The sequence below is a fragment of the Dunckerocampus dactyliophorus genome, chromosome 10, assembly GCF_027744805.1.
Source record: "Dunckerocampus dactyliophorus isolate RoL2022-P2 chromosome 10, RoL_Ddac_1.1, whole genome shotgun sequence".
NCBI lineage: Eukaryota > Metazoa > Chordata > Actinopteri > Syngnathiformes > Syngnathidae > Dunckerocampus > Dunckerocampus dactyliophorus.
Genome location: NC_072828.1, coordinates 14,878,578 through 14,905,850, shown reverse-complemented (window position 1 = coordinate 14,905,850; position 27,273 = coordinate 14,878,578). Strand labels below are relative to the sequence as shown.

At 40.0% G+C, this 27,273-nt stretch overlaps 1 protein-coding gene across 11 annotated transcripts in view; it reads right to left on the bottom strand.

The window, feature by feature from the left end:
• celf5a (cugbp, Elav-like family member 5a) overlaps positions 1-27,273 on the bottom strand; it is a 272,470-nt gene that overhangs the window by 59,656 nt on the left and 185,541 nt on the right. For 8 of the 11 annotated variants that reach the window (XM_054788697.1, XM_054788700.1, XM_054788705.1 and 5 more), the window contains exon 4: positions 627-755. In XM_054788697.1, the coding sequence (XP_054644672.1) occupies positions 627-755 (129 nt within the window). The remainder of the gene's footprint in view (positions 1-626; positions 756-27,273) is intronic. The other 3 variants (XM_054788698.1, XM_054788703.1, XM_054788707.1) reach the window with 1 other exon arrangement.

The window sequence follows — 27,273 nt, the reverse complement described above, 5'->3', positions numbered from 1 at the left end:
TTTTGCTGTGCGGTGTTGAAAATGTGTAGTGAGTATATTTTATAATTTATATTTTAAACGGTAGTCAGGAAGCAGCATCTCTCCAACAAAGAGTTGTGACTCCTGCAGTGGGATTCACACATTGATCCCAAAGTCCAGTTTTTAATCGATCAGTGCCCCTGGTGTCAGAAGTGGGATCCATCCAAATTACTAAGAGACTTTCTTCACCAAAAGAAAATGAAAGTTTGGAATGTCCCAACTCAATTCCAGATCCAAATTTAGTTGAAAAGTTGTGGGGTGACCTGACCCAATCAAGATGTATGTTTTCCCTCAATAAATACATTTTTCAATTGAATTGTGGAAGTTGTAATTTATATTAATTTTGGAAAAATGTTTTGAAATTATTTATTGTGGTTTGATATTTTTTATTTACAAAAGTGGTTTGACATTTTTCATCAATTCCTAAAGCTGTCTAGCCATCACAATGCATAGCATAAAACTGTTATAATAAAGTGAAATGGCTATTTGACCTATACATACAGTACATTCTACATTCTACCCTCAAATGACAGAGATGTTCACTCACGTCGTCACTTCACTCTGTCAGTGACCTAAATTTCTGCAGACAAGTGTGTCACTGCACCTACCTTTGCTGTTGCCATCTGGACCTCTTAGGACCGTGCACTCCTCGATGACTCCGTAGGGTTCGAACAGGCGGTAAACATCCTCCTCTGTCTGTTGTTTGTTTAGCATTCCCACAAACAACTTCCTGTCTTCTGGAAAAAGAAGAGAACAAACCAAAAGAGAATTCCATTACACCTTCACTATCAAGAAAAATGGTCAAACAAACAGTAGTGGTCATTTGTGGAGCGCTAGCACACGCATGTTTATATAATTATTATTATATTATCTAGCCCGGGTCAAATTTGGGTCACAGTGTATGATCTTTGTTTCCATGACTGATTGTTTTAATCTGTGAGCCTCCTCCCATATGAGTTGCAGCTAGTGGGGGCAGTAGAGTGGTCAGGGGCAATAATGAGGAGGTTTTACACACATACAGGGTTCACACACCCACTTTTTCAACACTTTCAAGAGGATTTTTCATTACACTTTTCCAGCATGCAATTACATATTTACAGTCATGTATCCAAACACAAATGTAATATTAAAAGCAAGCCCGAGGCATACTTGGTTGATTGTATGGAATTGATTTTTGATTAACTGAAGCAATTGAGTCAAAATGGGGTGCACTACTTGGCCGCAACCAGTAGAGGTGCTGTTTATTCAGTCTCAAGCAGTCTGCGGTTGAAAGAAGAACAGCATGACGTCAGCTTTGTGAAGCTGAGCTACATCCACACTATGTCACAACCCCTCTGGGCAGTAGTATTCTGCTCAATGCAATACCGGGATGGAAGCAAGAGTTCAGAACATTCAGCCAATGCATAAAAGTAAAAGACATTTTCTGAACAGGTTTATGTCTGAAATAACTTCGAATTAAAATATGAATAAACCCTGCACAACACAACTAACCAATGGCAGTGTGGGATTACCTTAGCTCAGGTGTGCTTTTTCAGCCTGCAAGTTACAAGTCGACATGGTTTATCTTTTACTATAAAACATACATATATATGTGTGTGTATATATATATATATATATATATATATATATATATATATATCTAACCGGTACTACTTGGAAACTCCTATACTAATGGGTATGCTGGAGCCTCAAAGTAGTTGATGTCATTCACAAATAAGTCACAATTCAAATCAATATGGCAATAGAGATAATTACACATGAAGTACTCAATAGCTGTGTACATAACATGAGTGCCAGTAATATGTCAGCCAAAATAGCTACGTAGCGTTCATTAAACACACAGTTCATGAATTACGTCCAGTTAGCATTTGCTATCAAACATGACCGATATACAAGAAATGAAAATTATTATGCAAAAGCCAAAGCAGCCGAAGTCAAGGCAACATATTAAAAAAGCACAATTTCCAATTAATGATGAGTTTAAGAAACACAAGTGTAGAAAACATGTATTTCTATAGTAGAGTTGATGCCGCCAAAGATTTATCTTATTTTTTTTTACATAACTAGACACAACAAATGAACGGATAACTTTTGTGATAGATATGCAGTGGTGTGAGAAAGTGTTTGCCCCCTTCCTGATTTATTTATTTTTTTGCATGTTTGTCACACTTGTATTGTATTGTATTGTATTGTATGTACTTTATTTATCCCACAGCGGGGAAATTTACTTGTTACAGCAGCAAGACAAGTAAAGAGAACAGTGTAAAGAAAGCATAGTGTCTACAACATGGTTCAGGTGGTGCAGGTGTTGTAGAGCCTGACAGCGGTCGGTATGAAGGACCTGCGGAACCTCTCCTTCTTACACTGTGGGTGTAACAGTCTGGTGCTGAAGGAGCTGCTCAGGGAAACAACAGTGTCATGTAGCGGGTGAGAGGTGTTGTCCATGATGGATGTCAGCTTAGCCAACATCCTTCTCTCCCCCACTTCCTCCACGGAGTCCAGAGGACCGTCCAGGACAGAGCTAGCTCGCCTGATCAGTCTATTTATCCTGCTCCTGTCCCTGTCCGTGCTGCCCCCTCTCCAGCAGCCCAAACTTAAATGCAGTTTTTAAATGAAACTTTTTTATTATTAATGGAGAAAAAAATGCAAACCTACCCTGTGTGAAAACGTAATTGCCCAGTAAACCTAATAACTGATTGGGCCACCCTTAGTAGCAACAACTGCAATCAAGCGTAACTTGCAATGAGTCTCTTACTAGACTCAGAATAGTTGTAATTTAGTCATATTGGAGGGTTTTCCAGCATGAACAGCCTTTTTAAGGTCATTCATATTTTCATGACGTGTTGGGATCATCAAGATGTTTTCTGGCAAAATATAGACGAGCCTTAATGTTGTTTTTGTTCAGAAGTGGTTTTCATCTTGGAACTCTGCCATGTAGGCCGTTTTTTGCCCAGTGTCTTTCTTATTGTGGAGTCATGAACACTGACCTTAACTGAGGCAAGTGAGGCCTGCAGTTCTTTGGATGTGTTGTGGGGTCTTTGTGACCTCTTGCATGAGCTGTGTGAGTCTTTTAACCCCGCCTTTTCCATTGTCAGAAGTTGGAAAAAAGCAACAAAATAAGTCATCTTTGGTACCATTTTTTACCTTTTTTATGGGGGTTCCGACCAATGGTGTGAAAAAAGCGTGGAGCTCAACACACTGCAATCCATTGATTGGTCAGTGAATCATCACTATCGTGCAACAGCAAGAATGTAATGGTAAGCAGAAAAATACAGTTCACCTTTTAAACACTATCATTTTAGCAAAAATTTGCAATTATATAGTAGGATAGATATGCACATTTTCATATCTAAAGTCACCATCAATGTCTCCCCTTTAGTTTGATACCAAGATCATCCATGTCGAATTTGTGGATACAGATATTTTTTCCGTGGGCCATTTTAAGTTTTTTTTTTTTGCAAATTTGTTGCACTTAGAAGCAACTATGATGTCAGAGCAGAGTTTACCTTTCCAAAGCGGAACTGAACTATGCCAGTTGGTGGAAACAATGCCTGCATGGACCTCTCTAGTCTCAAAGTGATCTCTACTAGCTGCAAACTCCTCTCCCTCTCCCCCATTTAATACTTTGCTTTTTTTTAACTACACACCTACCCACCGCTATTCACCTCCTCTTTCTCTTTCCTCAACGCTGATTCTACATTTTCCACCCTGCACTTTCCCAACTGCCGTCCACTCTTTATCTTTCTCTTTTTTACTCCTCGACTAATTGCTGCTGATCCAGTGTTTTTTTGTGTCGCCAGAGAAATATTTCAGCGTGCCGCTCAGCCGAACAATAGTCTCGTCTTTTCTATCCTTCCAGAGAGTGACTGCCGAGACATGGCATGGTGAATAACGCTGACTTTTCAATAGATAGGCCTCGCACGCTGCTGACTTCTGTTAAGCGCAGTGGGGATCTGATCTTTACCTTGACCTGACATGCTGTGTTTACTGATGTACAACTCTAACGCGACAATCTCTGCAGGCTGGCAAAAGAAGCACGAAAAACCTTGCCTACAGACCGATTATTTCTACAAAACGACGCAGTGGCAAGGTCACGTCAGAGGGTGATGTGTAACTATGGCCGGGCAAAGAAATGATCCATCAGGTATTATTTTTTATATTAACTTGCAGGAAAATACTACAATACAGCATGTTTTACCGGGTTTTTTCCCCCAAAAGAAACTGTATTCAAACAATGATTTTGACCCTTTGTTAGAACAACAAAAAAACATCAATCTGAGACAGAATAGAATTGAAACCTGAGGGTCTGAGCTAAACAAGTTCACATACAAATACACAGGCTAACTTTAAAGTAACAGTGTCTCTGTTCTGTTACGAAATAACTATTTACACATGTGACCAACGGATGCAGGTGTTTTGATGCGCTAACTTTACCAGCCTGTGGAACCTCTGCTCACTTTCCACTGTGTTGTTGGTAAAGACTTCAAATAGTAGGCTATGCTCAAACAGACTTAATTTCTAGATTAATTCCCCGGTGTGGTCACTGTAATAAAGAAATGCCACAGCTCATATAGACCATATCTGCCAAAATCTGCATTATAAAATATGGAAAATGTCCTAGAAAAATGAGGGGAAATGAGGGGAAATAAGGGAAATTCTGACTATTAATATGGCCGTTTCCAGGTGAAAATAGGAAGATTGACAAGAATGATATAGATGCCTATTATTTTCCACACCGGGAATAAAAAAGCATGGTGCCATTAAGTGGTGTTTACACTTTCACGCATTTTGCCTCCGTATTGTCCCAGAATTTGCCATGGCAATGCGTGTTTATTTATTTATAGAATGCATGAAAAGCGTGAAGACAAGTTTGCGCACTATTTGCATTCTGTTTAGGCATGAATTGACCACGCTCCCACACAACTTATTTACACCTTGTCAAGTACTGTTTGCATCTAGTGCACAACAATAGTACGCACGACGCATTTTTCACACATGGGTATGCATTGTCAACACCACTTCCCGCATCCGTGAAGCAGTCGTGGCATTTTTTGGACCTGCTTTGTCCTGCATGACGCCACACAACAGCAGGCATCACTCCTAGCTTCATTATTTCCTCTATTTGCAAAAGACCTACAAGATGTTTGAACTCTCAGAAGCTCTCATTGCAGAAAAGAAAGGTAAGTCTAAATTATCGCGCAGTTGCTGAAAGAGAATGAGGAAAGAGCAGGAAGGAGGCATAAACTAGAAAAAAGGAGGCCCGGGAAGTGTGGGAGAAGGAATTGCTGACTAGAAGACATCGCTTTAAGCATTATGATCACTTATTAACAGAAATTCATAAGGAAGATCCAAGAGGCTACAGAAATTATTTGAGAATCCCGCCCAATTGCTCCAAGAGGTGGTGGAAAAGTTAACCCATTCAGTGAGTGAATGAGACACGCTGAGACACGCCTTGATAGGCACCGCACTTTTGAAAAGACAGTATGAAATATCTGACTGCTGATTGGATGAGCAAGGGAAGGGGCGGGGGGCCAGTGTGTTCAGTCATGTTAGACACAAAAAAGATGTCTTGAGAGTGTGCTACCCTTGCGGTAAGCTATCCATAATCATGAATACGTACCCAAAAAGAAAAATCGGGTACAAAATAGAGAATATACAGGGTAATTCTGAATGGACACATTTCTTTGCCTTCACTGCCAATGATGCTGGCTTACCCGTGTGCTTGATATGTGGGGAGAAATTTGCAAACAACAGAAAATATAAGATGCTGAAAGACATTTTCAGCACTCAGCTGAAAAGTACCCAGCTGCATATGGGCGTAAGGGAGCGATTTCGGAACTACTACAGGAGGTTGAGCAGAACAAACATACTTTCAAGAAGTGGATGAAGGCTCCAAAACTCAAATACAGCTGCTCCCGTTGTGGCTGCACTGGAATTTATTCAATGGTAGCCATTGGCATGCAAAATTCCGTACCACTGCGTCAAAATGTAAGTGTAAACATGTAGGTTTTTCTACAGTAAACAGGGAGTAAAACATGGGGGCATCTGTAAAGCTGCAATTTACAGAGGTCTTTGAAGAATACAGCCATTATAAAGTAAATGTACTACAGCAGATATGGCATCTGTTAAGCTGAAGTTGAGGAGTTGTTTGTGTTGAAATTTTGTACTTCTTGCTTACTTCCTGTTTGTCTCAGGAACGTATTTCGGCAGCAAACTAGTTAGGACTGTATTAACTGGTTGAAAAATAGTGCTAGCATGCTTCCTTTCTTTGAATTGCACAACAAATCCTCAATGATAGAAAAAGAATCATCTCATCATGCCCCTCACTACCTGTGACTACTACACACTCTGTCATATTGCTTGGTCCTTGACCCACATTACAGTGTGTACGCACTGGACAGCACAAATGATCACCTATAACATAATCAAGCTTGTCACAGTGTTATCTAGGGAGGGGTAGGGAATGTCCCTGGTGCACGCTCCTTATTGCAAGTGGCAGGATCAGAGGCCATATATCAAAATGGTAGTGATGCAATGTGACATCTGTCAGGGTGGATTGGTGAGCATTTATCTGCAAAAAAAAAAATGTGTGCAGGAAAGCCCTGAACCGGAAAATGAAAGGCCAAGATGGTACTTCCTTTTTGCTGGGGGTGGTGAATATAAATTCTGAGGAGGGGCGACATATACTTCTGCACACGTCCACCAATGTTGCCACCGTTTGCATTACCTCTAGTCCTTCAAAAACATGATGGAATTGTGATAGACGTGTTTAAATACACAACCAAACATGCGTTGAAATAGCAAGGTTGTCACTTTGGGCTGAAAGGGACCAATAAGCTACTCCTAAAAGTGCAACAGAACCCCCTGGCCCGCAGTATACACTTCATACATCACTTCATTATACAACATGACTGCAACTGACTTTGCAGATTATTTAGAGTCATTTTTTTTTACAGGTGGTGCTAGATGTTCCTATACTGTGATGCAAGTTTAGTGTTGCTGTATGTCAAATCTTATACCTAAATTATAGCTCACACTGTACACAGAACACACGAAGGACATAAAATACAGAAATAAACCACTAAAAACAAGAATTACACGAAACTGTTATAAAGTTAAACATAATACAAAATAACAAGTAATAAAAAAGCAACCTTTCCATCTCAATAAGAAGACCACTGTGCTGCTTTCAGAGGAGCAGAACCTTTAACATGCTCATACCGTAGCAACCCGGCAGTTATCTGTAGTGTTAGTGCTGCCGCCTGTCTGCCATTTCATTTCAGTGCTCTCAGAGCTCTCCAGCCACACCTGTACCTCATCATCATCCTCACCTTATTAGCACGGCAGCGACAGCACACCAGTGCCAGATTGTACCCTCATGCTCCACACGCTCACCGCTCAGCCCGGCCTTGTGTTGCTTGCTACCCTCTCCTCGCTTTCTGGCTTTTATCTTTTGTACCATACTTGTGAGTACCTGCCCGCTTTGCTTCAGCTGTGTTTTTTGTTCCTGCTCAGGTTAGCTGTTCCTGCTCTAGTTTTTGTAGCAGTGTTTTTCATTTCTGCCTTTTCATTGTGTTCTGCCTACTAGTTCAGTAGTATATTTTTGTAGTGCCCTTTTGCAGTGGCGTTGCCATCTCTTTCTGTTGTACTTTTTGTATTGTGCATTTTTTTCCTCTGTAAGGACACTTTTTCATAATAAACCTTTTATTTTTGGAAATGGATCTTGTCTCTGCATCGTGGGTTCCAAAACCGGCTCACGCTGCCTCATAACAGTTAGAGTTTTGTCCTTCTGTCTGCGAACGTGACTTGGGTCCTGAATGTGTGTGCGGGAGGAGGATGGCTTCGTGCGGAGAGGACAGCTGAGTTTGCTGATGTTGTTTTGGCTTGCAGTCAACAGTAGCCTGTTTTTGTTTATGCAATAAAGAGATTGTTGATCGACCAGCTCCTCGTCATCCTTACAACATCCGGGTAGACTTTACAATATGATCTTTACCCTAAAGGATGGTCATGACAGTCCAGTGTTGAGAGTAGTGTGGCTGTGTGTGAGCCACACATAGTGTATTTTTCTGCTGTAACTAGTTCTCGAGTGAGTCTCGTGTTTAGGGTCCAAAATAAAGTTTTTAGTTAATTTATGGGAGCGCGTACATAATCATGAAACGGCGAAACTCGGAAAGCGATAAACCAAGGATCACACCTGTACTTCTATCACACGATGAACAATCATGCTGGGTCCAGGCACATCTCTTTCAAGGATGCTGTGGCCAGGGAAGTGTACTACACTTGATTGCTGAAGAACAGAAGTGTGACTGCAGTCATATTCACAAAGAAGTTGGAGCTTCAATAAGGGATGTCAAGAAAAGAAGAATGTGAGTAGAGAAGAAGCATAATACACAGTGGAAGTTACATAAAACAAAACGTTTAGAGGGGAGCGTATGACTTCAGTGTTTTTATGTCATCATATAAAATGGTTAACTTATTTTTACACTTGTATGTTAGTAATGACAATCAAAAGTCAGCCTTATTATATTACAGTCACATCAACAGCAATCCTTGGATATTATCTTAGGATAATACAACATGATCAAACTTATAGCTCTGTTTGAAGATGTGTAGTGAAGCCTGTTCTCCGTGATGTAGTGGGTGCATATATGGGGCAGACTCATCTAGCTAGGGGCAAGTCAGGCTAGAGGAAGGTTTTTCCTTCACTATGTCATGAAAACCCGCAACTTCACAAGCGACTGTAGTGTACGCTTTTTCAGTGGAGTGGAGCAAACAAGTGTGGGAGATGATGAATTTTGATCACGTTTGGTACTCATGAACAGACTTTAGAGATACATATTACCAATAAAACGCCATTAAAAAGTAAACATTGCATAATAGGGAACGTTTCAAATATACAATTACTTACAGCTGCTAAAACACATGCAAACATGCCTTTTCTTGCTATCCTGGTACCCATGCATGCAGCATGCATAGACCATCTGTATTCCAACCGAGTCACACAGAGACTTATTACTGTATTCTGGCGCGATAGCGCAGCAGACTGCTAAGGATTTGGACAGCACAATGAGACTCAGTGAAAAGCAATGTGGGCAGTGCGAGAGAAAGAAAGAAGGTGCAAAGAATAAGAAGCAGGGAAAAGAGTGGCGAGTGAGAAAAGTGACGGACGGATGCGCCCGTACTGTAAATTGCAGCATGCAGTCCTCGATAAGCTGGGATGGATGAAAGAGAAGTTGGGAAAGGAGGATGAGGTTTTAGGAACGATGCTGAGATTCTGGGACAAAGCGGCAGGGTGGTTGCTATGACAACAACTTATACAGCAGCAGGGCTGTCAGTCATGTTCCAATGCAGAGTCGTGGGAACAGGATGCATTGAAAAAGGGTCATTCCTGCACGTGTACAAGTGACTGTCGGTGGCGGCGATAACAACAAATTATGACCAGTATTAGCTTGGCTGATAACAATATTGCATGGAGAAATATATGAAATGAGATAGCATCCGACGCTGAAAGTGAAGAGACGACATCCAGTTTTTCTCCTCATTTAAAAGAAGATAAGAGCAGGAGGATGGATCCAGCGTATCAACGCCATGCGGCTACTGTAGCCTTGTGCGCAAGAATCAAATCACTTTGTGTCCAGAATACCAAACACCCGCCCCCTTCAGAAGCCTATTATACTCCCCCAATAAGCAGGATACCACACAATAACAGTGTCAGCATGTGTTGAAGCAGTAAAAACACAGACAGAACGCAATGAAATTAATTAACCCTAAGAGATCACAGTGCTTAGCCAGTGGAATTTAATCCAATTTATGACATATATGGGGATCTAACTGCTTTATGTTAATGAGAGGCTGGGTATGTGTTTGCCCTGACAGCCACAGTGGATGCTAAGCATGTTAGGGATCACTGGCGGGGTGCAGCCAATGAGGGGAAGGCGTCCGGAGGTTTTTGGCGCCTCCTCAGGGAGCCAAATTAATGCCTGAATAATGAGCCTTTTTATGTCATCATCAGCGGAGAGACAGACATTTTTTTTGTCACCGTGCCCGAGCCGTTCTTCTTTGGTTAGAACAGTTTTGTTTACCCATTCCAAAAATAAATTAGCATTGTATTTGCAGCTGTCTTTTGAAGCGGGTGCGCTCACCCACTGAGATGACAGTGAGGCCCACGACACGCTTCTAGCCGTAATGAGGTGGCTTATTAGCGCATGCAACTTCAGACATGTTGCTGGGTGACTGCATGCATCACTAAGAAAACAATGCGGTGGTTCTTACCCAAGAGCCGTTAAAACCTATGATGCCTGTTGTGCAGTCTTCACAACAAAGCCAAACAACATGGACTTCTATTCGAACCATGCTCAAGAATCAAGTGGCTATTTATACTTTTTATGGATGTCTGGTACTCAAAGGTCTGACATCCATTCAGACACATCAGTACTTTACACTACCTATGACTAATTCGTAGCAAATTACAGCGAAGGTAAAGTAACAATGCAAGTGTAAAAATTACAGTCTGGACCTAGGGAGGGCCAACTCTGACTCCCCGTGTCTGGGTCCTGGCATTGCTCCCTTGGAAGGGCAAAGCTGACATGAAGGGAAGACTCGACTCTATGCTTCTTTTTTGCAGCAAAGTCATCTCCCAGCAGACAAAGCCTCAGCGTGGTACACACTGGGTCCTTGAAGATTTATAATCATTAGACAAATGGTCAGAGACTGCATCTGGAAAGACATTTTGCTTGTGTGCATGTTGCTTGTTTTTCAACTAACAAAACCGCCTAAGATTCTATCTTGTTGCTTCAATCGATCACACTGTAAATAACTAAGACGGTGGATCTGAAATTGACACGTGCTTGGTGAGTTCCACGCTAACAGCGTGCAGCGTTTCAGGAGCAGGAAAGTTAGCTTACACAAAACAAATGCATACAGCCGTGTCACTCCTGTTACTCTGAAGGATGTGTAGAAAGTTTGGGATAAATTGTACCTGGATGGATAAAAAGACATGTTTTACAACAGAAATAGATGATTTTTTGTAAGTGGAGTGTAATATGTGACTGTATCGGGACAAGTTTGAATAAAGCTGTGATTCTAATGGAGAGTGTGGGTTTCTGTGTCACGGCTGTTTCTATCCAGATCACTCATGTGTGTGTGTGTGTGTGTGTGTGTGTGTGTGTGAGTGACAGAAAGAAAAGCTCTGACTCGCTTGGGGGAGATGTTATTTGGCGCCATCTGTTGGTTTGCATGTATAAATTTGCAGACCCATCTTTTTCAAATGTTAAAGTATGCCAGAGTTAAATGGCTGAAAAGATGAGGTAGGTTTGTAAAATTCCAAAGCAGGAATGTCCTGAAAATGGAGCAGGAATTGGCATTTTTTAAAGCAAGGGGTGCACTGATGTTTCTGGCAGGTAGTCCAGTTAGTACAGTAGGTAATATAGTTTTCAACTCTTTGTACAGTTCTCTAACACATTCTCATGAGAACAAAATAAATATAAACGTCAAACAAAAGAAAGGGTGAAATTGCGGGCAGAAGACCCAAACGCAGTTAAAAGAAAAGGAGTACTCTGGAAGGGGAAAACGAGAGAAAAAAAAGGCATTTTCGAGATGGGGAGGTGGGGGTGTTGTTGGGAGGTGCGTCCAACATAAGACTCATGAATCAGTGTCAGCTGAGCGATGAGAAAATAATTAAGAAACAGGCTGTAGCTCTGTGTTAAATACTGCCAAAGGTGGACGACTGTATCTGGATGCAGAGGAAAGGCAATATAGAGAAAAATCCATATCATAACGGATGCCAAAATGCCCTTCAGGTGGCATTATATGAAAGCAGACAATATAAATAGGACTGCCATATTGTAAATGTTTATATACAGTAGCTACACACAGCACTTTTCAAGATTTATGAGCACAGCCGTAATGCAGCCAAGTCGACAGTAATATTTCACTTTTGTTATCATATTGGGTGTAAATCTGCTGAGATGTATATGCCGCAGATAAAATAATTTAAGCAATTTCACCCTCAATTTTTCTCCTTTCAGCTGATGTGCTTGTAGGCGAGGGAGGCGAGGATGTGGGGAGGGAGGAGGGTTTTACAGTCTGGAGTAGGCTCCAATTGTGCATTGAAGGTTATATAGAGTAGCAGCAGTGCAGACATGCAGCTAAAAACCACCAAAGCAGGAGCATGGAACACAGCGGCCATTAAACTGCACTGATTCATAAAGCGTGCGAAGACATCAGTGGAAGATAATGAGTGACAGACGCCTCCTGGGTGTGCACGCTGCATGTACGTGGAGTCACTATGTTTGGGTGCCAAATGCCATTTATGAGACCCTAAAAGGATAGTGTTCCCAATTGCTGCAGATTCAAAATTCCCCTTGAAGCCTCTTTTCCTGTGAGACTATGTGCTCGTTATACAGTATTTGGCGTTGCCTGCCTGTAAGGCCTGGGTGCAGCAATGCAACCACAGCCTCCCGCACACAACACTTACTGCAGTGTTGCACATTTGTATGGTTGAAAACGCCTTCATGAATCACTCTATTTACTGTATGGTTCTACTCTGAAAGCTGATAAATTCAGGTCAAGTTGACATTTTCACTCCAAAATAATGGAATTGTGACATCATAAGGTACAGCTAGTCTCATACATCATTTTCGAAACGAAAGCCCACTTACTGCACTATATTCAATGAGCACTGACCTCCACCAAGGCCGATCAAGCCAAAACCTGTCCGTCCAACTCAACTTTTACGATGGTGTCACACCCGATAAGTACTGTATTGACTTAAAAATAAGATTAGCCTAATTATAAGACAACCCCTCTTTTTGTTCTGTATTTGAAGACAAAAAAGAACACAATCATGCTTTCAATATCAGTGAAATAACAAGTAGTTACCAATGTAAAAAGTGGTATGACATTCCTGAGCTACTTGATGCTGTTTGATAACTTTTAAACACTTTTTTTCCAGGGGCTCCCTAGGTTCGTGTGAGTGACAGGACGAAAAGCTCTGACTTGCATAAGGGAAAAGGGAAAAGTCAGTTGGCACCACTTATAAAGTTTAAGACTTTTTTCTAGTGACTTTTATATTTGTGTCACTACAAGATATTAACAAGGCATTTTATACTACTTTGGCTGATTCATGATAGGATGCAAATTGATGTTGTGGCGCAAGATATTCATCAAGCTGTGTGTGAGTGACAGGAAGAAAAGTTGTGGCTCGGAAAAGTTATTTGGCACCATCTATTTGTATTTTTAAGACTTTTTTTTATCTGTGAAAAATACTGTCTAATATTTGATATGCAGTAATCCCTCATTGGTTTAATTGATTAATTGGTTCCAGACTCGACCGTGATAGCTGAATTTCCTCAGTGTAGAATTCCTTATTTACAAATGGAATCTTTTTGTAGTTAGAGCATAAAAAATATGCTTCCAACATTCTAAATACGTTTTTGGACATTATTAGAGCCCTCTAGACATGCAATAACACCCCTATAGTCACCTTTACACTCGTATAACCCAATATAGTAGACACAATAAGAGTAAATAAGGTATTTAAGACATAAATGAGACTTTTACTCTTGCGTGTTGCTGGCGGACAGAAAGTGACGCCGGTGGTTCAGAGTTGAGTTTCAGTTTGGTGTGGGTTACGGCTGCAACTGTAGCCCGTGCTTTTATTAGGGACTTTTTTAGTGATTATTGTGCCTCTTGTGAGATTCAATTCAATACTGACACCTAGTGACCAGTGTAGAATACTACATATTTTCCCAACGTATTTGAATGTGTCTTCTGAATGCTTTTTATTTGTATTTTAGTTAATTTAACCATTTTTTATGCTGGAAAATGCTTGATTTAGGCAAAAAAATACATAACATTTGCTTAAATGTGCATATTTTTTGACTAATAATAAAAAACAGCTTGATTTATTAAAGTGGCGAGGGATTACTATTGACATTTAACATTAGTTTGGCTGATTCATGATAGCATGCTAATTGGTGTATTTAATAGTGGTGGCATTGATCAAGCAACAACAAATGGTGTTTGTGAGTGGCAGGAAGAAAAGCTCTGTTTATTAAAGTGGCGAGGGATTACTACTGACAAGACATTTTACATTAGTTTGGCTGATTCATGGTAGCATGCTAATTGGTGTTTTTTAATAGGGGTGGCATTGATCAAGCAATAACAAATGGTGTTTGTGAGTGGCAGGAAGAAAAGCTCTGACAGGCACCACCTGTTGGTTTGTATGTAGAAATCTTTAGACCCCAAATATAAAACATATCTCCTGCAGACCTTTTTTTGAGGAACAATACCGTCTTATATTCGGGTCATTATTGCATACAGATAAGACACTGCACCACTTTGGCTAATGCACAATAGCATACTAACTAGTTGCTTTTAGTTGCGGTGGCATAAAATATTAAAAAAGCACACACATCAAAGTATGATACCAATTACAGCAAATACTGCAAGAACCTTTTCGCTTTCCAGCCGCACTTTCAAGTTAGCGACATGAGAGTCAATGGAGAACAAAAAAAACATGGAGCTCGAAAGAGAAGCCCTTTATTCTCCATGTGAAAAGAAAGGTGGAAATGTGCGGCCGCCGTCATTAATTTGAGGTGGAACATCAGATGGGTTAGCAGCGAGAATAATAACAGCTACAGACAGAAATAATATGTTGCCTTTGAGAGCTCCTGTTTTGATTCCTACGCCTCGCTGCGATAAGTGCTTTCCTATTTGGTTGGGGACAATGTTATAAGAACCTCTAGCCTCAAATACCAAATTGGCTTCCTCCTTGAGTCGTCCCATGCAGGTGCATTAGGTTGTTTTTTTTTTCCTAAAGTAATTGTAGCTTCAGTGACACCGGGAAACTTAGCACTCAGAGGGCAACGCTGTGTATAATTTCAGAGCGGCACATACTGAAAATGAAAAAGTTGCTTTTGAACTTTTGAATTTGTATTATAACATGATGTTCCTGGCTTTGAAAAGAGCTACGTTTTGCTAAATAGCGAGCAAGCTAAACAGCCCCTTTGCACATTAAGATGCACCCACCTAAAAATTGCATGTTATTATTATTATTATAAAACTTGGACATGGATGTTTAAGAGCTGGTCTTCTCAGAAATAAATGCTTATAAAGGATGTTGCAAAGACAAGAACACAATGTGAACACTTATTTTCATATGTGGTACAGTGGAGACTATAAAGTCTGGCCATTTGCTTTGCAGCTCAACGAGTCATATCACATTCACGGTATAGAAATGTATACATGCAAACCAGCAGGTGGTGCCACACGAGTTAGAGCTTTTCTGTTTGTCACTCACACACAACAAATGCTTTCAAGTTAGCGGAGGAGGGCCGGGGGTGAAGTCAAGTACAGACCGTTTGGGCGGGGGGCAGGAAACCCAAGGAAACACTGCAGGAACAGGTGCAGAGTCTGGAAGATCTAGAAAGCTTTCTCTGCGGGTTATCATGTGTTGGTCTATAGGAGTCCAGAAAGCAGTACAAAGGCCCAAAAATTAGTATAATAGGTCCCCTTTAATTATTGAAAATGTATTTGTCTTGCATATTATTTTTGGATCGATACGGTATAAAGTAGGGTGACCATATTTTGATATGAAAACCAGCACATTCAGTCCATTAACATTTTACTATATTAAATTGCCTGTACAATTAATCCAGGTTTTATAATGGCAAAAGATTGACCTTGAAACTGGCTATTTGTATTTATTTTCTATGGAAACTGTATGATCTTTCTGTCCCTTGACGCATTCAAGTTATTTACAGCCTCACAACCGGTGTAAATCTGCAATATAATGTACAGTATATGAGAAGCAGCAGCAAGAATGTTTGTTTCAATGTTATTGTACTGCCGCTCCCCCCAAAAATACACATATTTTGCATTATGTTTCTATTATTGTTCAAGTGACATCAACATACAGCAAGAAAACGAGCACGGGGAGGAGGTAGGTTTCGGATGGGGTAGGGTCAGCAAAAGGACAAAGGATTCAGATGTGTCGTTGTTTAGGATTCATTGTGACAGTCGTTACTGCAGCGAGGGACTTTTTCCACAATAACAAAACCTGCATCTTTCCCAAAACACAAGCCAGTTTTTCTCACGTCTGAATAAATAATTGTGTTGTTAAATTTTCAAGTACGTAAAGAAGGACATAGTTGTTTAAAGCAATCATTAGTTTCGGATTGTCCCTTGTCACTTAACCAATGCATTCTGGAGATTTGTATTCATCACATGGCCTTGAAAATCAATCGTGCTCAGTGTATGTTGCCTCTACCACCCACTCATTGATTTCATTTTATTTTTGCTTGATACCTAATGAAATCTATTGAACAAATAACGCAAGGGGGGGATATGGGTGGAATTGGAAATGATCGCATATGAGTTCATCTCTTAGCAGGTTGCCTCATGCGTTAGATTGACTGTATTTGTCATCTGGCGCCCTGCTATATGCGGAATGAAATTGCTTGACGGTAACGCCGGCATGCTTGATTTTGGCCACAGAAAGTAGTAAATCAAATGTATGATTAGGAAAGGAGAGCACATATGCAGACATAGTGAGCCTGCAGCTAAAAGCATCACAACATATATAAGCACAGTCATCACGATGCATTATGACCATTTGTTTAGATACATTCTAATACGCATTAGTAACGACAAAAGTAATGTGCATAAATGAACATTTCGCCAAGTCTGTATAGTGCTATTGTTGGAGTAATGTCCTTAAGCGTGTGATTCAAGATTCAAGATTCAAGAGTATTATTGTCATATGCACAGTAAAACAGGTAGTTATACTACGCAATGAAATTCTTATTCTGTTCATTCTCCCTAAAAAAAGGAAGAAAACACAAGAAAATGAATAAGAGCTGAAGAAACATCAATACCAATAAATTAAAGGCAACTTGTCTGCTCTCTGCTACGTGCGGCAGAAAAAACGTGCTGCCAATTAATAACAATACATTACGTTTGTAAAAAAAACCTAATAAAACATTATATTTAAATAGAATTTATAATTTAATTAATTTAAATTAATTGATTTTATAATTTAATCAAATACAAATTAAGAATTTAAATCCATCCATCCATTTTCTATACTGCTTCTCCTCATTAGGGTTGCGGGGCATGCTGGAGCCTATCCCAGCTGACTTTGGGTGACAGGCGGGGTACACCCTGGACTGGTCGCCAGCCAATCGCAGGGCACATATAGACAAACACCCATTCACACTCACATTCATACCTATGGACAATTTAGATTCTCCAATGAAGCTAGCATGCATGTTTTTGGAATGTGGGAGGAAACCGGAGAACCCGGAGAAAACCCACGCACACACGGGGAGAACATGCAAACTCCACATAGAAATGCCCAACGGAGATTCGAACCCAGGTCTTCCCGATCTCCTGTTGGCCAACATGCTAACCACTAGACCACCGTGCGGCCCAAGCATTTAAATAAATAATTAATTTACGCATTTTTATTTTACTTGCGTCACCCTGCTGAATCGGTTGCTAAGTTATTTGTAAGTAAATAAAAGACACAGTGGCTGGCGCAAATAATTACAACGTATACGTTCAGCTTGGCAACAAGGGGGCCGCAGAAATAGGCCATGACCGGAGCAAAACAATCCAAGCATGATTGCTACAGCAGCAAACTGCAGTGTGATCGCAACTGACAGGATTGGTTTGTTGCACAAAGCGTAGGAAAATCCTGAATGTAAAGCAGTTAAGAAGTGCCATATCTCCAATGAAAAAATCTTTAAAAAAAAAAGATTTATAATTTCTATCATGTAAATGATCTAATTAGGAACATGACCAGATGCTGTAGGGAGTGCATACAGGCATGTGGAGGATATACAAACAATTAAGCCACAATATTCGTTGTCTTGAAGTACTTTGAGCAAAATCTTGAATATGGGATTGAAGTGTCACCATTTTGCGTAGCAGTGTGTATTGTTCCGTGAGAATAATTACTCCGCTACAAATCTGAACTTATTACTCTTACCAAAAGTTTGACTCAACTCTCAGGCAGATGGCCTTTTCCTTTGGCTCCTCTCTAACTCCCACTGACAAACCTTACAGTAAGCATTTTAATTCCCGCTGACCTTTACTCATATCAACCAGAGCCGTTTTGCCAGTCGCTTTGGGCCAAAACAAAATGAAATTTCAATTTCAGCCCAGAATAATAAATTAAAGATGTTCGATGAGGGGCGGGTGGAGGGCAGGGTGGGGAGGGGTGTTTGAGGACTCTGTGAGAGTAGTCGCACTGACGTGAAGGCGAAAGCCAGCACATTGTCTCTTGATACAAAACACTAAAACGGGGCTGCAAACACACACAATCGGCTGCTGGCTCCAGTACACTGAGCACCAGAGGGCTTTGTTTGCAAGGCAGAAAAACACTGTGTCAGCACACGCCGCAAAGAAGTTTAGCAGGATAGGAAAAGCTAAATAAGAAAAAAAAAAGAAATGAAAAATGCATGCAGTAGAAGCAGCGGCAAAATGGTTGTCTGTCCGGCCCAAAATCTTGACATTTGGGTAAAAATATTCCTTCAATATTAAATATTGATTCATCATATGCACCTTGCGGTGGAGGATGACCCCAATGAAATTCAACAAGCATCAGTTATTAATGCAAAAAGTGGTCGTGAATGGTCTATGGAAGTATACTTTTTAATTAGTAAAATTAACGTAGGAGTTTTTGTACAGTGAGGCCAAGCGGAGGCATTGACCTCTGATGAACATTTTATTTCCCATAGTTACGGTTGCTATGACATGGCACAGCTCAGCGGTTTATAAACAGTCAGAGAAACCATAACTGGAGGTGTATTACTTCGTATCTGAAGACAGTAGGCAGTTTTGTACAGGAAAGCCGCTCAACCAACATTTGCATGAAAAGTAACACTTGTTGTTTGGCGGCTGGCTATGATGCATACCAGTGATGGCAAAAATGGGGAAATTGTAATGATGACTGTAGAACAGGAACTATATTAAACTTATTGTGATGTAGGAAAGCGATACACACGTCTCAGTCCGAGATGGCTGAGTCTACTATAAGTCAATATGATGAATGAAAGAAGACTAACTGAATGATAATGTTGAACTTCCTTTTTGCACGTGTATACAGGTAAATGTTACTTCATACATCGAAAGCATGTCACGATTGTGATAGTTAGACCCTGGAAAGTATCCCCCGCATATCACACATAAGATGAACCTAAATACATGACGACACCTCTTTTCCAAGTCCTGTTGTGGGTAAAATATTTTTCACAGAAAAAAATTAATGGTAAAAAAATGGTTTGGTTTAATTTATTTCGAACATGCATATGTCCGAAAAGGAGTAGGAAGAAGCAGAGTTTATTTAATCCTACCCCCTCTTCATATCACATCAATTGCTAATACATACATGTGTATACATACATACACACACATACATATATATGCACATACACAAGTACACACATACTGTATATACATATACAATACACACATATACAGTAGACAGGTACACACGTGTTTAAAAAAAAAAAAAAAAATATATATATATATATATATATATATATACACTAGGTCCCCAACTTACGAACACCCGACTAGCGAACACTCGCGGATACGAACACAAGCCGACTGGTCTATATTTTATTTTATTTTGCCTTGTAGTCGCTCAATCAGTATTTATACTGATAATGCACATGCTTGACCAGTAGAGGGCACTGTGACACTGCTAATGGGACGAACAGAGGAAGAGTTAGACGCTGGGGAGATACAGTGTAAAGCTAAATGAAAAACTAAATTATACAACCCGGACAGAGCGTGTGATTAAAGTTTATGAAGAGTTAAAGGGCCTGCTTAATTCTACACCACCCACAGAACACTACCTCTTTCAGAAGAGTCTAACGACCACGATGATTTGTCCTTTTTCTCCAATATCTCCTCCTCCTCCTCCACCACAACGACGTATGCTCGACCACTCCTCTTCAAAGGTAAATAACATTTATCATTACGTATTATTATATCACTTTTATTATTGTTTTTTTCATTAATTAGCCTCGTTTAATATTACTACTGCATCCAAACTCATATTTACATACATACACATATACTGTATATATGTATACACGTACATGTAGTACCTATATCATTGGTAATATTACCTTTTCCCCTACTTAAGAACAATTCAACATAAGAACGGTCGTCTGGAACCAATTGTGTTCGTTAAATGGGGACCTAGTGTATTCTCTTTTTTTCCCCTTTTTTTCTCCATGTGATCATGTTTTCAACAAATGATAGATTGCAACAACAACAAAAAAAATGTCTATGGTACTCAACAGTTGTTTGATGACTGGTTCGTTGATCGTCATTATCTAAAAACTAGCATCCTAACTCCTACTCTGCTGTTTGCTAACGTGCTAACAACCTTTGAGACACTTTTTGGCTGCATCTCCCCAAGTTCCTGTTGCATGTGTGAGTGGGAAGAAGAAAAGCTCTGATTTGCCTGGGGAGACATCAATTGACACCACCCGTTTGCTTATATACCTGTTGTATATAAATCTCTAGACCACAAATATAAGATAACCTTTTCCTTTCTGTTTCTTCGACCCTTTCTCCCTTGTCATTTTCGGATTTTTTTTCTAGGGAAAAAATGCCATCTTGTATTGGGATGAACCATGTAATTACTTATGCCATTACTTACATTACTAAAATGTGATTCCACTGTAGTTTAGATCTGAATGCTTCCAGAAACATATCAGACTTGTCTTGACTTATTAATGATCAGTATGCCACCCGTACCCAATAGGGGATACTTAATCCAGCACTTGCTTTGTTAAGGGAGTTAGACATCTCAGGCAACCCCCTCAACACTCGCCGAAAAAACAAAAGTTACTCAGCAACTGAACAAGCAACAATTTCTCCGTCCACCATAATTAATTTATGCAGTGCTTCTGTTTAATTCAGCTGTGTATGGGGAATAATGGGAGATAATGTTCAGATTCTATTGAGGGATACATTGTAAACACCCTCTTAGTAAAGGAGATAAATAGAAATTTTATCCCCTTTTGGATTAGACTGTTTTTTGGGAAAATTCATACGGGAGTGACAAAAACATGATTTTTTTATCTAAAAGTTAAAATATCGAAAATAGGGCTAAAAAGTAACAGTTCCTCTTTGACAGTTTGAGACTTGAGCGGAGGAAGAACTGTATAACAACTTGAATTTATATTAAAACGTATGATATTGTTTGGTATAGTACGGTGGTCACAATGTTATGTTATTTTCAAAGTCACAAAAATAATACAAAGTCAAAATTAGATGAAATCAGGTTGTGTTATTTTGTAACCAACTCCTATAAACAAGTGGCATCTAGCGTGTACTTAGCATCTGTGATGGAAATACCCGCATAAATTGATGGAGTGCAAAATTGGCCCCAATTTGCATATGCTGTGCTCAGGGTTAATATCTTTTGTATTTAAATTACCCCATGTTGTCTTTGATAGGCATGGAAATTATGCTGCTGTCGTCTTTGCCCTGCAGCTGATTTTAGTTTATTTATTTTTGTCGTAGGGACTCACAGTGGAGCAGCTTTTAATCCAACTAGTTTGTTAAATAAAGTTAATTGCATTGCAGAAAAACAGCCCCTGATTAAGCGTTTTGAATAAAGTCAATTCTAATGAGGCTGCAATGTTCCAGTTGCTTTGTCCTCAGCCCATAGAGGCTCATCTGGCTTGTAAAGTCCAAAAATATGATCATGTAATTTTTGTATCACTACGGGCCAACAAACAGTATTAATGGTGATAGTAGCATGGAAAATAACAGAACTTTTGAACTTAGGAAAGCTTTACTTGGTGGTATAGTGGTATGACTCAAAGTCCGTATAAATGACCATTCAACAAATGAATGCTAGCTTTATACGTTAAGCTGAACAAAAAGATAAAAAATGAACACATAAACCTCTTGGAAGATGTAAAGATGGCGTCGGTCGTTACTGGGTTCAGCAGTGTAGTACTAAAAATAACTATACAGTACCAGTAACAATGTACGTCAGGTACATTTGTTCTACCATACCAGTTAAAAGTTTGGACACATTTCCTCATGCAACTGAATGGCAAAGTGTGTCCAAACTTTTGACTGTTAGCGTACACAGTGGAGCCTTGGTTGTCGTCATTAATCCTTTCCAGATGGTCAGTGGTCAGACAAAAACTGGAACGTATGAAAACGGAAAACCGATGAAAACCGGCAATTTTCCCCCATAGGAAATAATGTAAATCCTATTACTCTCTTCCAGACACCTAAAAAGATTAACAAAAATTAATAAAAATACACGAATAATACAGAAATTATAGTTTCACATGCAGAAAACAATGCAAAAATCATTTCAAGAATGGCAAATGTTATTGAGAAATGAACATTTAACATCACTTTTTACTTGACTGAAGTCTGTTCTTGGCGAACACAACAACCAGAAAGGGGAGGGGTGGAGTGGTGCAGAGAGAGAAGGGAGGGAGGAGCAGGTGGGGAGGTTATTGTTTGGAGGGGGAATCTCTTCTTTGTTTTTAACTGTTACTGCACTCATGTGGCACAAAGCACATAACCAGAGAGGTCGCTTTAACATGCATACTGTAGTTTTACACAATGAAAACAATGTGAAACAATTATAAATAACAAATGAATTGAATAAATGAATATTTAACACCATTCTTAAGTTTTATTGAACACTGCCATCTCACAAATGATGCCCCCTGAAACAGGATCTGTTTTTCATGAATTCACACCAACAACTTCTCAACATGTTTGATCGCTTGTGACCTCTGTTTTGTTAACATCTTTACCACTTCCACAATATTAGCTTCCTTGATTTCTTCTGCATTCTTCAGGATGGAATTGCATTGGTCATGAGTTCTTCTCGTACATCCTGGCGATATCGGGCAAACGGACGCCATCTTTGTACTTTGCAATGACTTCTTTCTTGAAATCAGTAATGTTCTTCACCTTCTTTGTCAAATTGCTATCACTCGAAACCTTAAAGCAAGTTATTTAGCAGTCACACTCACAGTACGTCACCCCTGCCGAGGGACCTTTGTTTGGGCACTCAATTTTGCGGTGCCTATTAAAATGACCTGCTTTAGTGACCGACTGGAAAGAAAACCTGCAGTGTCTCCGCCCTCCGCGGAACGAATTTGACACACCTGCAGGATGCCGTAGTAAAATGTGAACTGAGTATTGCAAGATTTGGTCTTGGGGGTGTGATCGAAGATGGCTTAATAAACAAGCAATACTATAGATGTGGGGTAATGGACATGGCTGCATGGCTTCCGTGAATTTACGTTGACGTCATCATTTTTGTTGATGTATTCCGTCATGTGCAGGCTTTGGGAGCTCTGCAAAACCAAGAGATGGCCACAGCCTTAACTATGTACTGGATTCAGCACAATACTGTACATTACATGTACCAAAGGGTGAAACGGTGTTTTAACGAGACAGCGTAAGCGAGCTGAGGCAAAAATGTTGCGTACATTTTCGATGTGGTCCTAAACCAGGGCGCATGACAACCAAGGTATTGCACTATTTTATATTGTATTTTTCAGACTTTGTCAGAGTTAACATACGTATATTACATGTACTGCAGCAAGCCACTCTAGTCCAGAGTCTTGCACGGGTCCAAATATTAAAATCCAGAACCGCCTCACTCGTCAATAATCAGGGGGATAGTGGGACGGAAAGAGTCCAAAACAGCATTTTCACTTCTCTAGTTAGACTGAATGGTTTCATTATTTGGGTGATGTTTGGTGGGAAAACAAAACAAAAAGCTTTAGGGCCGACTATTGAGGACCACTGGTCTAATGATGGTACATGTATGCTAGCATTTATTCCAAAGCATTTTGAACACAACCCATAGGGGGCAGCACAAATGCCTTTTACAGGCAGGTGGGAAACAAAGAACAAAGACGTATAAATGAATCAGCAGTGAAATCCTGGAGCTTTTACGATCCACAAGTGGGCAGTAACCAAGACAGGTTTTCTGTGCTTTTCTGTGTATGTGCCTGACAGAAATGAAATTCCTATAATGTGGCTTTAAACCTCAATTTCCATCTGCTAACTTGATGATAAAGTATGTATCCCAAACAAATCAACCAACAAGTAAACACAGTTGATAGATTTGAGTATTACTGAGTATAATATAGAATAGTCCGTACCCGATGTTAATTTTGAATAAAAGCTAAAAAGAACAATGCTTTAGTGTTATACAGGTAATTAACCCAGGCCACATCAATCCCAAATAAGGGAACATACTGTAGGCTACTCCAGACCTATCCTCAAACATGCCTTTCAACCAACACCCATCTTCGCAAGCTAACCTTTCCTTCAAAGCCTGCTTTTCCAAGAAACTGGGGAAAGGTGACTCCTCGGCCTCCGAACAGAAAATAGCGTCCAAATAACTGTTCAAGCGTGAACGTCTGAACGTTTTTACTCTCCCAGCAAAGAGAACCTTTCAGGAGTCCAGAGATGGTGAAATGTTATTTTTCCAGCTCTCTTCTTTGAGGCGAGCTGAAAAAAGCCGTGGTTACAGCAGTTTAGCAAGCGTCCTATTTTAAAAATTGAGCTCTTTTCACATATTTTGAGCCATTCACACCTGTGGGGGGTCTTACAGCCAAGCTCAAATTGCATTTTTTTTTTTATTTTCCAAAAGTACATCACATTTTCCATCTCTATCTCCCATAGTTTACCATCCAGCACCGCTTGGCATCTGATCTTTTTTTTTTTTTAAACGCCAACCCCTCTTACCCTTTCCTTTCATCATCCATCTTAAATACATAAAAAAGACACATAAATTTAGCTAGAGTATACTGGAAAGTTATTCCTTCACGCGTGACGATTTTATCTCCCCGATGTGTTACAATAGCTTTCTTTAACGCTGTCGTTGTGGATGTTATATTGCCTTGCTGTGTAATTTACAAGCTCTGGGACATGTAATCAGTGTTTGGGCTGCTAGATGCCTTATCTGCAGTGACAAATAACTGTTGAGCTGCGACAACAACAAAAAAAAAACAGCAGATTGCCTTCCAGAGGCGAGCCTCTAATGCTGCAGCGGTCACCAAATGAAATAGCTGTGAGACACATGGTATAAAGTGCTCACTTAATGTGCTCCAAAACAGTTTCCCTCCATCATATTAGGGCTGTTAAATGGGGGGTTATGTCTCCCCTATATATGAAGCTCATTGTGGGGATGCTGGGAGACAACTATTCACACCATGAATCACAAATATACACTTATATAGACCATCTGCTCATCTTGCACCCTGCTGACTGACAACAGTGATATACTGAGTTCTGGTTCCTATGTAGACACTTAAAGACCGGCAGTTTAGTCCAAAATGACTCATTCGCTGCTCAAACAAAGTAAAACAGGCAGAATTTTTATTTGGTGAATGGGTAGAAATGACACAATGAAAGTGGAAAAAGACTAAGACATTGTGATCGGACTAGGGTTGCTCCGATCGATCGGCCACCGATCGGTACGGGCCAATTTCCGTGAATACATCACGTGATCGGCATCCTTAGTAAAAATCCCTAATAAAAACACAGGCTACTGTTGCTGCAATAACTCACGTCAAGCTAAAAGTAATTTCTGAAACCCTGACGTCATTTCCTGTCCGCCTGCCACTCCACTCCCCTAGGCAACACATTTATGGCAATACAAATGTAAAGGTGACTATAGGGCTGTTATTTCATGTGTAGAGGGCTCTAATAATGTTAACTGTTAATGTTATTTAGAAGGTCGTAAACAGGTTTTCTATGCTCTAACCACAAAAACATTCAATTTAGAAATAAGGAATCCTAGTTTGCGGAAATTCACTTATCACGGTCGGGTCTGGAACCAGTTAAGCTTGATACGAGGAACTACTATATATGGTTTTACAGTATAGTGGATGTTTTAGATTATGCTCGTACAGTGATTCTCAACTGGTGGGTCGCAAATCCATTCTGGGTGCGTCGCAAAGGGCTATTCAAGAATTACATTCAAATATGTGTTATAAAACTGATGTCTGACTTGTTTTTTTTTCGACTAAAATTGAGCAATGTTTTAATTTCTTTCTCCTTGGTATACAGTGTTCCCTCGCTACAACGCGCTTCACTTTACAAGGCCTTGCTGTTACACTGGGCATTTTTTATGTGCAATTTTTACAGTGTAGCATGCTTTTTTTTTACAGCGTATGAACACGCATTGTGTTCTGCGTCCTGATTGGCTAAGGGACTGTAGGGACTGCCTAATTTACATAATTGTTCAATCGCTAGCAGTGTGGCTCTTTAGTGCTGTATGTTTGCAAGTTTTCTCCCCGACAAAACTCACAATGTCGACGATATGACTTTAATGCCCTGATTGATGCCACTCACAACCGCTGACTGATGAAGACCTGGCAGAGATGACGAAGCCACCAAGCGAGGATGAGGGAGAAGAGGAAGAAGAGGACACAAGTGTTGATAAAGACGAGGAGGATGGACTACCACTTGATCGCTTGGCAACCATGGTGAGAAAGACCAATGAACTTCAGCGAGCTGCACAAGAATGGAACCCTCTGATGTTTCGTTCATTACAGCTCTCAAATATAATCGAAGGGGGCATGTCTGTTTATAAGAATATTTTGCCAACAACCACCCATAACTACGTTCTTCATTCGGAAAAAGACACCTGCACCAACGCTACAGCAGGACGAAGCCAAAGACGCACGGTCTTTTTGTTCTAAAAGCTATCATATTTTTCTTTTTATCGGAAAATGTTTATACCCGAACCTTGGATCTAGCGGAAGAAAATGGATGTAGGGACGTTTATATATTTATTCCTCAAATAAATGTTTTAGCCTAAAACAGGTTTTGATCTTTGGTTACATTCTATTATATAAAATTGAAACATTTATAACAAACGAAAAAACATATCCTATAAACAGAAAAAAAACATAATAAACAAAAAAAAAATCCTGTCGACAAAAAAACATGCACTGTAAACAAAAAAATGTATAATGAATGAAAAAACACATATAAAAACTAAAAAAACTAAATCAACTTCTACTACAACTTAACACCGGCATTTTTTGGAACCTAACCCCCGCGTCAAACAAGGGAACGCGGTACACCCCCGCGACCCTAATGAGGATAAGTGGCATAGAAAATGGATGTAAATAATGCATGGCTAATTGGGGAGAGGAGTGCTATGTATTTTTGCAGTCCAAACATCGGTTGGTTGTGACTTTTTGGCAAGATTTAAGGGAAGTC